Source organism: Alligator mississippiensis, chromosome 2 (assembly GCF_030867095.1).
Source record: "Alligator mississippiensis isolate rAllMis1 chromosome 2, rAllMis1, whole genome shotgun sequence".
NCBI lineage: Eukaryota > Metazoa > Chordata > Crocodylia > Alligatoridae > Alligator > Alligator mississippiensis.
The window spans coordinates 179,188,898-179,203,839 of record NC_081825.1 but is presented as its reverse complement, the minus strand read 5'-3'; the positions used below and the strand labels follow the sequence as shown (position 1 = coordinate 179,203,839).

The following is a 14,942-nucleotide window of genomic DNA, read 5'->3' as shown; positions in this document are numbered from 1 at the left end:
TCCTTCATGCTTTAGTTAAAGCACCCTTATTGCCTCTTAGAAATATGGGGACACTGATTAGAATGCTCCAGCAGACTGTTTATTTAATTGAGTCTGTTCCGACTCATTCTAATCAGAATGTGTCAGAGCACTTTGTAAAAGTGCCCAACGTGCAGTAGTTGCAAACAAGTGCTAGTTTCAAACAAGACCACTTGATGGCACCAGATCATGAAGGAACTTGGCAGCTAGTGGTGCAGTGTTTGAGATTCTTCCATGGTGAGCCTCAGAAACCACAACTATTGGGGTTTCAACCCCAAGACGTGTTTTGCAACTGTCAGATATTATGTGATCACTTGGCCTTTTTACAAGCCACCAGATCCTGCATGTGCCACTAAACACTTACTACTATAATTTTTTTTCCTCCCCTGCTTCTTGATTCATTCTTTTCCACAAGCACTCATGTTTTTAAATCCAAACCGTAAGCAGGAGTTGAAGGAAAGCAATGCCCTTTCATAGGGTAAAAGAGAGACTTGAGTGGTACTTGCCCTGGAAAGGCCATCATACCTGGAAAATGTTTGTGTCTCACCTCCAACGATGCTTGTAAGAAGGGATAGGTTAGAAGAGGCAAGTATGCATGATTACTTCAAATATGCCTGTGCTGCGGACTGTCTACTTTCCATATAGTTTTTTTTTTTTCTTATTTTACTGTGCAAGTTCTGTATAGTAGAAATTGTTTTCTAACAGTCCCACCCAAAACCACAGTGGAGTCCTAATCTTGAGTAGAGTGCCTGAGCAGCTCTACAGAAATAACAAACTAGTTTTCAGATTCTCCTCTTCTTTTGATCTGTAAAATGTAGCAAATAAGTTTTTTGAACTTGCATGTGAAATTTTCTTGCGGCAGATAGGAGGTCTCATTTAATAAAAAAGACTAGGTGCTGGGCTTACAGGAATGCATGATCTGGATGTTTAAAATGTGTTATGGTCATGCTCTGGAATCCCAATCTCAGAACACACTCTACAAACAGAAAAGATAGCTCACAGTCCAGGCATCAAATGCGTTGGGACAGGTTGACAAGTGGAAAGAAGAAGTAAGAGATTGAGCAGATGAGAAATGGAAGTTTCTGCTTACGAATTGATTAATCAGTGCCAGATAGGAATAATGTGTAGGTGCTGCAACAGAGGTAGAAAGCAAGAAGTGATTAGGAAAGTAAATAGGTGGCTTCTGAAATCATTTATGTATTTAACAGGTTATGAGGAGAGGCTGAGGGACCTGAACCTGTTCAGTCTCAGCAAACAGAGGCTGAGGGGAGATTTGGTGGCTGCCTACAAACTCATTAGGGAAGATGAGCAGCAAATAGGGGTCCTGTTCCCCCCAGCGGCACCTGGGGTGACGAGGAACAATGGCCAGGAGCTGCTGGAGAGTAGGTTCAGGTTAGAGATTAGGAGGTACTATTTTACTGTTAGGGTGGCTAGGATCTGGAACCAGCTTCCTAGGGAAGTGATCCTCGCTCCTATCTTGGGTAAATTCAAAAAGAGGTTGGATGAACACCTGTCTGGGGTTGTGTGATCCCAGCGTGTGCTCTGGTCAGTGGCAGGGGGGTCAGACTAGATGATCTATTTAGGTCCCTTCTGACCCCTAACTACTATGAAACATGACCAACACAAAACCCCTTTTTGGTGGGGAAGATGTACAACTCACTGGTTAGATGGTTCTTTCCCAGGGTTTGTCAAAGCATGGACTTTTGAAACAATATCTGGTTGTGAGAAGCCCTGTAGAGGCATCTGATTTTTAAGAGAATTATGTTGCAGAACAGGAGTACTCAAGAGGCTATAAGAAGGAGGTGTGAGGAATCTACTTACGTGTGGGTGTAAGGTTGAAGGAGCAGATCAAAAGATGGTTTGTCCTTCCACCTATCTCCCTAACTTGGACTTGGTGGTATTCAGAGCTCCACACAAGTAAGCTTCACTGATCTTACAATATAAGCATGTTTGCTTTTGGTGCTCTTCCTGTCACTTGAAAGTACACAGTGCACAAGCACATCCTTTGGGAACCTGCTTTGGAGTATTTTTATTCTTGATCTCTTGAAAAAACACCAATATTCAGGGCTACAATATGGCCATCATCCCCATTCTCCTTTATGGATATGAAACAAAGTGACCTACTGTTGTTACCTCAGGAACTTGGAGAGGTCTTGCCAACAATGCCTCCAGAAAATCCTCTACATCAACTAGGAAGATCACTGCACAAATGCCAGCTTAGCTGCTGAAGCCAGTGTTACTAGCATTGAGTTGATGATCCTCCAAGCACCAAATTTGCTGGACCAGACATTGTGTGCAGATGCCCAACTCTTGACTCCCAAAACAGGAGCTCTGCTCCCACCTTAGGGCATGTGTAGACTAAATGGGGGCCTGAAATTGAAGCGATGGGTTTTTAAACCCATCGCTTCAATTTAGGGCGAAGTAAACCACCCCTCCCCCCATGTCATGCACACACCACACCTTCCTAGCAGTAGGGAGGGGAGGGTGAGCTGCTGGCAGGCGGAGCGGTCCCTGGGCTGCAGAGGGGGCTGAAAAGTGAAAGTTTCCAGATCACAGGTTCTCATGGGGGACTTCAGTCACCCTGACATCTGCTGGGAGGGCAGTACAACTGTGCAGAAGCAATCCAGGAAGCTTTTGGAGAGCATTAGAGAGAAGTGTTTGGTGCAAGTATTGGAAAGGTCAACTAGGGGCAGTGCTTTTCTTGATCTGCTGCTCACAATCAGGGAAGAATGGGTAGGGAATGTAGTAGTGGATGGCAACTTGAGCAGCAGTGACCATGAGATGACTGAGTTCAGGATCCTGAGAAAAGGAAGAAAGGAGAGCAGCCAAGTATGGACCCTGGATTTCTGAAAAAGCATGCTTTGACTCCCTCAGGGAACTGATGGGCAGGATCCCCTGGCAAGGCAGTTTGAGGGGGGAGAAGGAGTACAGGAGAGCTGCTTGTATTTTAAAGAAACCTTACTAAGGGCACAGGAACAAACCATCCTGATGTGCAGGAAGACTAGCAAATGTGGCAGGTGACAAGCTTGGCTTAGCAGAGAACTCTTCAGTGAACTTAAACACTAAAAGAAAGCTTTTACAAGAAGTGCAAGCTTGGACAGGTGACTAGGGAGGAATATAAGAATATTGCTTGGGCATGCAGGGAGGAAATCAGGAAAGCCAAAGTGCAACTGGAGTTGCAGCTAGCAAGGGATGTAAAGGGTTTCTACATTAGCGACAAAAGGAAGGTCAGAGAAAACGTGGGTCCCTTAGTGGATGTGGGGGAGGCAGCCTAGTGAAAAATGATGAGGAAAAGGCTGAAGTGCTCGGTGCCTTTCTTACTTTGGTCTTCACAGGCAAGGTCAGTTCCCAGATTACTGCACCTGAGCAGTTTGAGGAGGTAAGCAGCCCTTGGTGGTGAAAGAACAAGTTGGGGACTATTTAGAAAAGATGAACATGAACAAGTCCATGGGGCTGGATATGGTGCATCAGAGAGTGGCTGATGTGATTGTAGAGCTGCTGGCCATTATCTCTTAAAACCCTTGGTGATCGGAGGAGGTCCCAGACCATTGGCAAATATAGTGTATATCCTTAAGAAGGGGAAGGAGGAGGAACCAGGGAACTACAGATGACCGAACAAGGAGCAATAGTCTCAAGTTGCAGTAACGGAAGTTTAGGTTGAATATTAGGAAAAAACTCTCTCACTAGAAAGGTGGTAAAGCACTGGAATGTGTTACCTAGGGCGGTTGTGGAATCACCATCCTTGGAGGCTTTTAAGGCCTGGCTCAACAAAGCCCTCACTAGAATAATCTGGTAGGGGATGGTTCTCCTTTGAACAGGCTGTTTAACTAGCTGACCTCCTGTGGTCCCTTCCAACCCTAATTTTGTATGTTTCTGTGAACTAAGAGCTGGAGATTTATGCTCATGTTTGAGTATGGAGAGCCTTTTGTAAAGTCTCATCTTTGAAACCTAAGCTAGCTTGGAATTTAAGATCCTTTAAGAGTAGTAGTGCAAGTTATTGAACTAACACATCTCGGAGGCAGTCAGATTTGTAGGTGCCACTGCTAGGACAATCATCTTTGCACCTTTCAACTGCCCTGCAACTACAGAGGAAATTATTTGTAGCAACTTAAAGCTCTGCTGCTTTACTTTACAGTTTCATGTGAGAGTACAGAAAGCTACTCGATGTGCCAGGAAGAACATCTTTGTGAAATGACACAGCACTTCCATCTTTTGCAAGGGATAAGTAGACTGCTTTGGCACTGACAGTGGGGGGGAAAAAACATGGCAAAAGGAGAGTTTAGGAACTGAAGACTGACTTCTCTTATTAATGAAACAGGTTGCTGTGAAGTAGTATTTTAAGCTATGGAACTGCTGTACACAATATCATTTGCTTCATTTATCTGAGTCCTAACCAGTGTCAGGTATTTGCTGTCCTATAATTACCCTGAAAAAAAATAATCCAGCTGAGACTCATTATCTTCTTAATAAGGTCTCAGCATATATACAGCTCATTAAATGCTGACATCAAAAAGGTTATTTTCAAAGCAGGAAGAAAAGCACTCTGCATTTTTTCCTCTTGGAGAGAGAAGCCTGCTCAGTGCCTTCAAGGCTGCTACAGGAATGGCTGTACTTTCAAGTCATAGAATCATAGAAAATTAGGGTTGGAAGGGACCTCAGGAAGTCATCTAGTCTAGCCCCTGTTCAAAGCAGAACCATCCCCAACTAGATCATCCCAGCTTTGTTGAGCCAGGCCTTAAAAGCCTCCGAGGACAGAGATTCCACAATCTCTCAAGATAACCCATTCCGTTGCTTCACCATCTGCCTAGTGAGAGTTTTTCCTAATATCCAACCTAAACTTCCCTTGCGGCAATTTCAGACCATTGCTCCTTAGTCTGTTATCTGCCACCATTGAGAATAATCCAACTCCATCCCCTATGGAACCCGCCTTCAGGTAGTTAAAGGCTGCTGTCAAATCCCTCCTCAGTCTTCTCTTTTGCAGACTAAATAAACCCAGTTACCTCAGCCTCTCCTCAGAAGTCATGTTCCCCAGCCCTCTAGCCATTCTTGTTGCCCTCAGCTGGACTCTCTCCAACTTGTACACATCCTTTCTATAGTGGGGGGCCCCAAAACTAGACACAGTGCTCCAGATGTGGACTCATCCATGCTGAATAGAGGGGAAGAATTACTTCCCTCCATCCACTGGCAACGCTTCTACTAATGCAGCTCAGTATGCTGTTAGCCTTCTTGACAACAAAGGCACACCGTTGACTTGTATCCAGCTTATTGTCCACTGTAACCCCATGGTCCTTTTCTGCAGAAAGAACTGCTGTTTAACCACTTTGTCCCAAGCCTGTAGTGGTGTATGGGATTGATCCATCCTAAGTGTAGGATTTTGTACTTGTCCTTGTTGAACCTCATGAGATTTCTTGTGGCCCAATTCTCCAATTTGTCTAGGTCCCTCTGAATCCTAGCCCTACCCTCCAGTATACTTACTGCTCCCCCTAGCTTGGCATCATCTTCAAACTTGCTGAGGGAGCACTCCATCCCACCTTCCAGATTAGTTAATGAAAATATTGGAAAAAAAAATAGCTCCAGGACTGACCCCTGAGGCACTCCACTTGATATGAGCCATTGATCACTACCCACTGATCCTGACGATCCAGCTAGCTTTCTCTCTACCTTACAACCCATTTGTCCAACCCATGCATCCTTAGCTTGCTTGCAAGAATGCTGTAGGGAACTGTACCAGACTAAGGTGAAGCCAACTGGTCTGTAGTTCCCTGGATCCTCCTCCTTCACTTTCTTAAAGATGTGTACTATATTTACTCTTTTCCAATCGTCTGGGACCTCCTCTGATCACAAAGGTTTTCAAAGCTAATGGCCAACAGCTCTACAATCATCAACCACTCTTGGATGCACTGTATCCAGCCCCATGGACTTGTTCACATCCAGGTTTTTCTAAATAGTCCTTTAAACTTGTTTTTTTTTTTCACCACAAAGGGTTGTTCACGTCCCCAAACTGCTGCCAGGTGCAGTAATCTAGGAACTGACCTTGCCTGTGAAGACCAAAGTAAGAAAGGCATTGAGTACTTCAGCCTTTTCCTCATTGCCTATCATTAGGTTGCCTCCCTGCATTCAGTAAGGGACCCACACTTTCCCTGACCTTTCTTTTGTTGCTAATGTACTTGTAGAAACCCTTATAGTTACCTTTCACATCCCTTGCTAGCTGCAACTCCAGTTGCACTTTGGTTTTCCTGATTTCCTCCCTGCGTGCCCGAGCAATATTCTTACAATCCTCCCTAGTCATCTGTCCAAGCTTCCACTTCTTGTAAGCTTTCTTTTTGTGTTTAAGGTCACTGAAGAGTTTTCTGCTAAGCCAAGCTAGTTGCCTGCCACATTTGCTAGTCTTCCTGCACATCAGGATGGTTTGTTCCTGTACCCTCAGTAAGGTTTCTTTAAAAGTTCTTGGACTTGGGACTGAATTGGCTGGTGTTGTGCCACATGTGTTACACTAAAGTGAACAGAACTGAACTATGGAAAACAAATGGTGACAGGTCATGTCAAATGTAATTCATTGGCCTGCCCATCATAATTGAAAGCATACTAGTAATTTGTGGGTCACACCCAGTGGTGCATTAACAGTAATAATGTCTAGGCATTAATAACTTGTTACTGGTGTTGGCAGCAATTTTTGAATATACAGTGTAAATCTGCTATTCCTACAACTTTGGGATGTTTCCCCAATAAACAAACAATAGCTAAAACACATTACTAATTTCTGTCAATCTAATTTGTCCCATCACCACCTTCAGAGAGAAGTACCAGGGTAATATAACTTACATTTTGTGTGGTTTCAGACCTCTGCCTCCAGCTCTTGCCGAGGGCCAGCTAAGGGCCCAAAAGAATCCAAGTTCCCCAAGGTAAATCCAAATAATTATGGGATGGATCTGAACAGCGATGACTCCACAGATGATGAAAGCCAGCCCCGTAAGCCCATCCCCACCTGGGCCAATGGTAAGTACTAACTTTGTTATACTGGTAGTACAGTTTTATCTTTGAATGCAGGAGACTCCAGGTATGTCTCACTTAGACTTTGGGCTTCTTTCCTAGTTCAGGAGAGTGCATGGGACATCACTGCTGTGGTGCTGGAGGAGCTAGTCTGTTAAGTGCTGTCAATTTGATACAAATCCTCTGACACCTTGTCTTAAGATAAAGATCTACAGTATCCAACAAAAGAAGGTTCGAATCATCATAGGCTAGTTGCTAGAAGAGGAAAAATGTTTGGGATACCTGTAATGTGAAGAGTGTTTTTAGATTGCAGTTCAGTGTGAGGATGGCTATAGGTTTTGCATAAAAAGGGGTGAAGTGCTTTCCAGATCAAAGGGATTTAGTACTGAACATGCCCACACTAAGCCTATTCTAGGACAGGCAGGGCCTAGAGGGAGGAGGATTGCTCCTAGCCTTTTTGGCTTCATATGATAGCTTGCGATTTACAGAAGTTCTGAGAGACTATAATTTAAGCAGCAGCCTGACGTGTTGCCTATAAATCTGCTCACATAACTTGGTTGTTATTTTCCCAGGGTCTCAGCTTAATCAAGCTGTTACGTACCAGTACTACAACCCTCCAAATACTGACTTGCTCTTTGGAGTTATTGCAAGCCCCAAACTGGAGGACATTTTCTACAAGAACAAGCCACGGTACTTCAAACGTACAAGCTCTGCTGTCTGGCATTCTCCACCCCTTCCTGGTAACAAACCCACTTTTGGCCTGTCCTACAGCTTCAAAAACTGAGGATGAGAAAAATGTCCATCACACTGCAGTTTGGCACTTCAGTCTGTCATCTTTTTTGGGGTTTTTTTTCTAATACTGAGATTTTTCTAATACTGAAAACTTCAATTACTTTGGATAGGTATGTTTTTATAGATAAAGGCTTTAAATAAAACGTTCTAGTTTAGTAAATAAGCAGGACCATTCTTGCTGTCTGGAATTGTGCTCTAAGGGGAAGGATACAGGCTTACTGATTTAAAAACAACACTACCTGTTCTTAATAATGTGACCACTCTTTTGGTTCTTTTTTGTACCCTATCCCCTTTCATGTTTCATGTGTTGCTGCCAGATTCTGCTAGTCCTCTCTAATTAGTGTACTTTGAGAGACATTTGTAGAACCAACATCCATGGGAAGCGCAGCCATCAAAGGAAGAGCTGATACCTTTGTCACAGTTTGTGTCCTTGAGATACCTGAATCATCCAAATAACTTTACCTAGGATTTTTATGTGGAGGAGAATCTCTTTTAAAAGAGTGTGACTTGCTATGCCTGTGTGGCTCATGCTGTACATTCGCTCCTCTACACAGTGTGGTCTCTATTACTGTGATCTGAAATTTGATTTTTGTCTTGGTCAAAACAGAACTTTCTATCCTGTTTCATGTGCTTGAATTAAACTTGTCACCATTCTGACTTTTTTTTTTTTAAATATCTAAATCTACTTCTAGATGTTTCTTTGCTGCAAGTGCTTCTGAGATCAGTGCAGTCATCCCAGACAGGAGAAATGTCTCCTGCAGAAGCCGTGGACTGAACAAATGACATCTACAGGCTTGTTTATTTAATGCCTCTTAGTTGTATACCAAAAGGAGATGTTCCAGCTGTGTCTAGTCAGACTGAGGGAAAGGGAGATTCTGTACAGTCCTTCAAGGATTTTAATTTTACTCACTGCTCTTTTCAGCTAATAGTCCACCTTGACTTTTCCTTTTGTCAGCTGTGCAGTGGCTGAACCTAGTTCTCTAGACAACTTGCCCAGGAAGCTGTGGCTGAAGAGGCTCTATAGTTGGATGGTATAAAAGAGCAGAACTGTGCTTTTCTGAATATACCTGAGCTTTCAAAAGCCTTACACTGTAGATCTCTACATCTCTTCATTGGCAGGTTGTTAAACAAAGCAGTTGCTCTGCAACACACAGTTCTGTGTCTACTACCTTCTACAGCTGCTGTGCCCAGGAGGAGAAAAGCCTGTTCCCAATAAGATTATTTTGTTTGGGGTTTTTGTACGATTCCCTTAGGTCTGTTCCTGACATTGTTGAAGCTGTTCTTGGGAATCAGACATGGAGTAACTGTCTCTTTGTATAATTTCTTCCACATTTAAGTTGGAGCAGGTGAAAATGAAATAGTTTGGAACAGTTCATGCCTGACAAACACTCCTATCTCTGCAAGCATCCTCCCTCGGTGCATGTTTCAGTCAGCCCCTGTGCTGGGGTGAGGTAACTTAAGTAGAGTTGGAAACTGTCAAGCTGGATTTCTGTATGTGCTTTGGAAGCTTTTCAAGCTGTCAGCTTGGATTTGAGCTAGGTGAATAGCAGAACCAGAAGGAAAGGAAGGGCTTCACTGATTAGTGTTGCTTTCTTGTTACAGAGGTACATTGACAGGTGGATCAGAGGCACCCTTCTTCACCAGCTTTCTGAGAGGACTGGTTGTGCTCTTCATTAACTCACCCTTTGACAGGTAAATTTGCTTATTGGTGCTGACCCACTTGCTGACTTGCATAGTCAAGAACTAGACCGTGGAGCTCTGCCTCACAGGCTGTGGTTTGACTTGGGAGGTGAGAGGCAGGGAGTGAACTCATGCTGCAGCCAGACTGGGAAACGAAATTTTTAAATGAAAGAAGTGCTTAAGCCTCTTCTGCCAGGGGCATGGAAGTAAAATTAGAACAAGTTCTGACCTGCACTGACCACACCTTGAAGTGGCTTAATATCCCTAAACACTTCCCGAACCACCCACTGTTTCTGTTAGCAACAGCTTTCTTAGCTTTGCTTAAGCCTGGCCTTACACTAAGGAAACAGCAGTAATGGAAACGGTTTTAAATTCTACTTTAAAATGAGCAACAATTGAGGTCTGTGTTCATTTACTTTCCCTTGCATCCACAGGATTCAGGGCTGCTCTAAATTAGCCCCCTTAACCAGGAGATGGGAGGGTGGGTACCTGACATCACTTCGTCTATACTAGTGATCCTGCCATTTTAGCCAAATAAGTGATAGTGATTATTTCCTGCAGTTCACAGCTAAGGTTACAGAGCTCTTCAGGCATGAGGGAGCTGTCATCTATAGGCAGGGGAACTCAAAACTCCCTTTCTGTCTTCTCATGCAGCTGCTGTTACTGGTAAACACATGTAATGAAGGGCCTGTAGTACAATGCGTCTTGGCAGGAAGGAATCTTATGGTAGAGATGCTATGGTGCCAGCAGGGGTCACATGCTATACATCCACAATACAAGGATGAGAGTGATAGTGCAAAATACTGTCAAATGCACAAACTAAACTGAATTCAGCCACACCTAAAGATAATTAGACTTATCTTGTGGACTTGTCTACATAGGAAAGTCAGTGTGGAGTAAATGAGGGTGTGCGTTTAAAATGTAATCGTTATCCTGCACTAACACTATCTAGGGGCAACTCATTTTGCAGAGAGCATCTGTATAAACTTTTTGATTAAGCTAAAATGCAGAAAGTCACTCTTAGCCTGGAATCTGAGTAATCACATAGGGAGTTATGGTGAAATAGATATTCCATTTTAAATTCTGATAAGCCTTAGTTACAGGAAGTACTCAGTTTTTGGAGAACCATTTTTAGAAAAAGTTTTTTTTCGTTCTTTCTTTGTTTCTCCAGAAGCTATCCCATTAACAGGTTGGGCACAAGATAGCAAATTAAATGCAATGAGCATGTGAGCTTTTACCTGAAATGGGGGAAGCCTTGCTTTCATTTCTTACCCTAATGAACCTTCTCCAGGTCCCTGTTTGTTGTTCTACAGCTGATTTAAGAGCCCCAGAATGCCCCTCTCCTCCTCCACCCCTTCCCCCCCCATCAAACTTTTCTTACCCATAGAAGTTCACTGTGACATAATGAGTCATGGGGGGAAGCTGGCTGAGGAAATGAGTGTGAAGTAAGTTGTTCAGAGATTGACCTCACAAGTACAAGCTGATCTCTCCCACCCCAGATTTATGACCGTTTCCTGTCCTGTTCAACTTGAGACATTTGCACATTTCTAAATAGCTGTACAACACATGGCATGGAAAAATAAGTGCAAGAGAGGGTCCACTATCATAACATTTAACAAAATCAGCTTTCTTTGTCCTGCCAAGTCAAGTAGCTGGATAGGGACTGGATGTACCTTGTGTAGATAAGGTGCTGCCTCCCAAATCTGTACTCAACATCCAACTCGGCAGTCTCCAGCAAAGAATAGTGGTCCCCTGCATTACCAGCAAACTCCAGTGTGCTGGAAGGGACCTCACACAGTCATTGGGTCCAGCCCCCTGCACTTGGGCAGGAAAGACTGCTGGGTTTGATAGGTATGTGACAAGGTTCTTGGCTCAAAAAAGCATTTGAGATTGATGGTGGCCTGTAGTGTTCTAGCTACCTGTGTTTGGAGGATCTAGGTCAGGGATGGGCAAAATACGCACTGGGAGCTGAATACAGCCTGCCAATTAATTGTATTTGGCCCATGGCTCACCCCGCCGCCCCCATCCCCTTCCACACACAATATACAAGAGTAAGACTTTACTTTGGGGTATTATGTAATCACATCTATATACATTACTAAAAAAAAACATTAATCACGACAACAGTTATTTTTTGGAAATAAAAATATGTTATAGTAGATATTTGATTTTTAGTATATGATATGTTTTTATCTGTAATTTGTAAAAAAAGAATATCTTCTAAAAGATTTTGTGTGCACAGCCTTCAACAGCTCACCAAAACATCTTAAGTGGCCTGTCAGCTGAGATTATTGCCTTAATCTAGGTGAAGAATAGGAGCAAGAATCCTCATGTATAGGCTGGGTTTTTCATGCTCAGCTAAACAGCGGCCTCATTTGTCCGTCCTGCCAGTCATACAGTTGCTTGTGACTTCTAGTGCATAGTGTGAAGTCTAGTAATTTTTGCATAATCATGATGAGAGTCTCTGCTGGTTCCAGAAGACTGAGTCACTCCCTCCCAACTTTATTTCAGTTGACCAACTAGTACCTCCTGACTTACGAAATATTTTTTACAAATGGAAAAATAGTGCTTCATAAGCTCACCCCTTTCTTACGATAGCCCTTTCCTCATACAGGCGAGTTAAGATTCTAGGTTAGGATAAGCATTAATGGTATCCAGAGTCCTGCGTAAGCATCTTGAGTGTCACATGGAGTGAGACAGGAACTCTCAAGAGGTGGCTAAGGCAATCTGTCTTTTCACCAACCTGAGTCAGGAGAAAGTTGTTCAATCACAATTTCTCTCTTTGGTAACTAACAAGGAAACTATCATTTCAGTCCAGTTCTTGGTGGACAGATCTAGGTATCTCAAAAAATACAACAGTAGGCATGAGTTAGCACTCTGATCAGTAAATCCGTGAGGAACAGGAGGGAGACAAGCTGTAGGATAAACTTCCATTATCTGTGCTATTCCTGCTATAGAATAAGGGCTTGGTCATTCTAATGCACAATTGTTTGCCATATGCAGCCTCTCTTGTAAGTGGTTTCTTCCATTGTGAGAGGATTGTCCAATGCCAGGGCAGATGGGTGCTTGTCTAATTTCACTGTGGATGTCTCCATTGATGGGGGGGTTCTTCACATTTCCTAAGCTGGTTTTTAATTTTCAAGGTTTTTTCCTTGTCACTACTGCTCTTTATTATATGCCCCCATTTCAGCGATCAATTTAGAATAAGGTGCTCCCTTTTCTTTTTCAACATGCCTTGTATTAGAAGAATAGAAGAAGTTAAAATACAGGAAACCCCCGTTTTACATGTGTTTGACTTACCCATGTCTCACGTTTATGTGAATTAATATTAACACCCAAACAGAAAAAACACCCCGAGATGCATGTCACTCGCATGTATACACGAACACCTTGCAAGATGCGCAGATTGAGTCAAATGGAGTTATGTGCAGCTTGGGTTTCCAAGCAGGATTCTGGGGGCTCACTCAGTCTCAGTGTCGCCATTGTGGTAGCAGCATTCATTAAGTGTTCAAGATGAGTGCTTCTAATAGCAATTCTACAAGTGCTTCCGCCTCTACAAGGAAAAGAAAAGCTATAACTTTGGAAGAAAAACTTGAAGTTGTGAGGAGATATGAAAAAGGTGAGAAGACAAAGGAAATTAGGTGTGCTACAGGGCAATTAGGGACAATGCGGAGAAACTTAAGGAGTCCTGTAAGAGTACTACACATTTATCTGCTGCCCATGTTTCATTAGCAAGGTTGGCTATCACGGAGAAAATGGAACACAAGTTGACAACATGGATTGAGCACCAGAATCAAGAACACGTGCTGTTTTCGACCCAGGTGATTCAAACAAAGGCATGCAGCATTTATGAAGTGTTAAAACATGATGATCCTGAAGCCAAGCCATTTAATGCAAGTGCCTGATGGTTTGATAGATTTAAAGCATGGCATGGATGTCATAATCTCAAACTGATGGGCAAAGCAGCAGCTGCTGCTAAGTGCTGCAGATAAATTTCCTTCAATTCTACAGATTGCCATTGAGGAAGGAACCTACGATCCGAGGCAAGTTTTCAACTTGGACAAAACCAGACTCTTCAGGAAATGGATTCTGAGTCGAATGTTTATCTCAGTCAAGGAGAAAACCGCCCTAGGGTTCATGGCCGTGAAGGATCGCAGCACACTGCTGCTCGGAGTGAACACAGCTGGCGACTTCAAGCTCAAACGGTTGATGGTTTACCATATCGAAAACCCTCGGGCGCTTAAGGTTTATGCAAAAGGACATCTGCCTGTTTATTGGAGAGCCAACCAGAAAGGATGGGTTGCTGGATCGTTGTTTGAAGGTTATTTTTCCAGTCTGCTGCATTTGGAATTGAGGGCTTATTGTGACAGGCAAAATCTGCCTTTCAAAATTCTACTGCTTCTTGATAATGCTCCAGGACCCCCCCCCCCCCCCCCCGAGCCTTGGTGACCTCAGTGAGAACATTAAGGTGCTGTTCTTGCCACCAAGTACAACATCGCTGATCCAGTACATGGATCAGGCCGTTATTCAAGCTTTCAAGAGCTATTATCTATGGAGGACCTTCAAGAAGCTTATCAATGAGACAGAGTCGAAGGAAAAGACAAATGTCAAAGAATTTTGAAAGAAATTTAACATCAAGAGGGCCATAAACATCATCAGAGATGCCTGGAATAATGTTATGCAGCAGTGCCTTAATAGTGTCTGAAAAAATATCTGGCCTGCTGTTGTGAATGATTTCTGAGGCTTTGCTGTGCGTTTCTTATAATGTAACTGAATGAATATGTTTATAATATGCTTTTGTAACATAATAAAGTACTGGTTGAGAGAGGGTTTTATTTTGGTACCTTTGGTATCATAAATGTGAAGCCTAAGGAACGCAACCTCTCACTTTTCTATTATTTCCTATGGGAAAATTCATCTCAAGTCATGCAAATTTGATATACACAAGGTTTCTCAGGAACACAATATACGCGTTAAGTCGGGAGTCTACTGTAGCTAAAGCAACATGCTGAATGCCTAACTGCCATGAGATGGTGATCAAGTACATGTGTCACTCCTGTGAAGCAAGACCACTGCCTCCTGCTTCCTTTTTGTTTGCTCTTTGTTCCATATTCATTTTGAAAACATCCTAAACATTCACATAGAGGTGTCCTTGATGAAATGGAAGTGTAAGTAAAGCAGCTGAAGACAAATAGCAAGCCTCCTAACCCTTTGATAAGTGTATTAGCATTTTGGTAAAAACTTTCAGAATCTATTTTAGCTTCTATAAAAAAAAAAAAAAAAAAAAAAAAAAAAAAAGGCAAAGATGGAGCAAAGACCACAGCCCTGCTGCCTTTTGCAAACTTCAAGGGTATGCAAAAAGTAAGGAATGGAAGGTTTTCTCTTGAGGAACTGGAAAGTTACTAAACTATTCTCAGCCTGAATCATACTTGTTTGCATTATCTCTAAATTGGCATGAAACC

The 14,942-nt window shown here is 42.9% G+C and overlaps 1 protein-coding gene across 7 annotated transcripts in view; it reads left to right on the top strand.

The window, feature by feature from the left end:
- Window positions 1–14,310, top strand: part of LOC102563212 (inner centromere protein) — a 50,122-nt gene extending 35,812 nt beyond the window's left edge. For 2 of the 7 annotated variants that reach the window (XM_059722510.1, XM_059722504.1), the window contains 3 exons: window positions 6,858–7,014; window positions 7,581–9,492; window positions 12,824–14,310. In XM_059722510.1, coding sequence (XP_059578493.1) covers window positions 6,858–7,014; window positions 7,581–7,792 — 369 coding nt within the window. In that variant the 3' untranslated portion in view covers window positions 7,793–9,492; window positions 12,824–14,310. Of the gene's footprint in view, window positions 1–6,857; window positions 7,015–7,580; window positions 9,493–12,724 lie in introns of all 7 variants that reach the window. The other 5 variants (XM_059722506.1, XM_059722508.1, XM_059722509.1 and 2 more) reach the window with 5 other exon arrangements.
- Window positions 14,311–14,942: the final 632 nt, after the last annotated feature.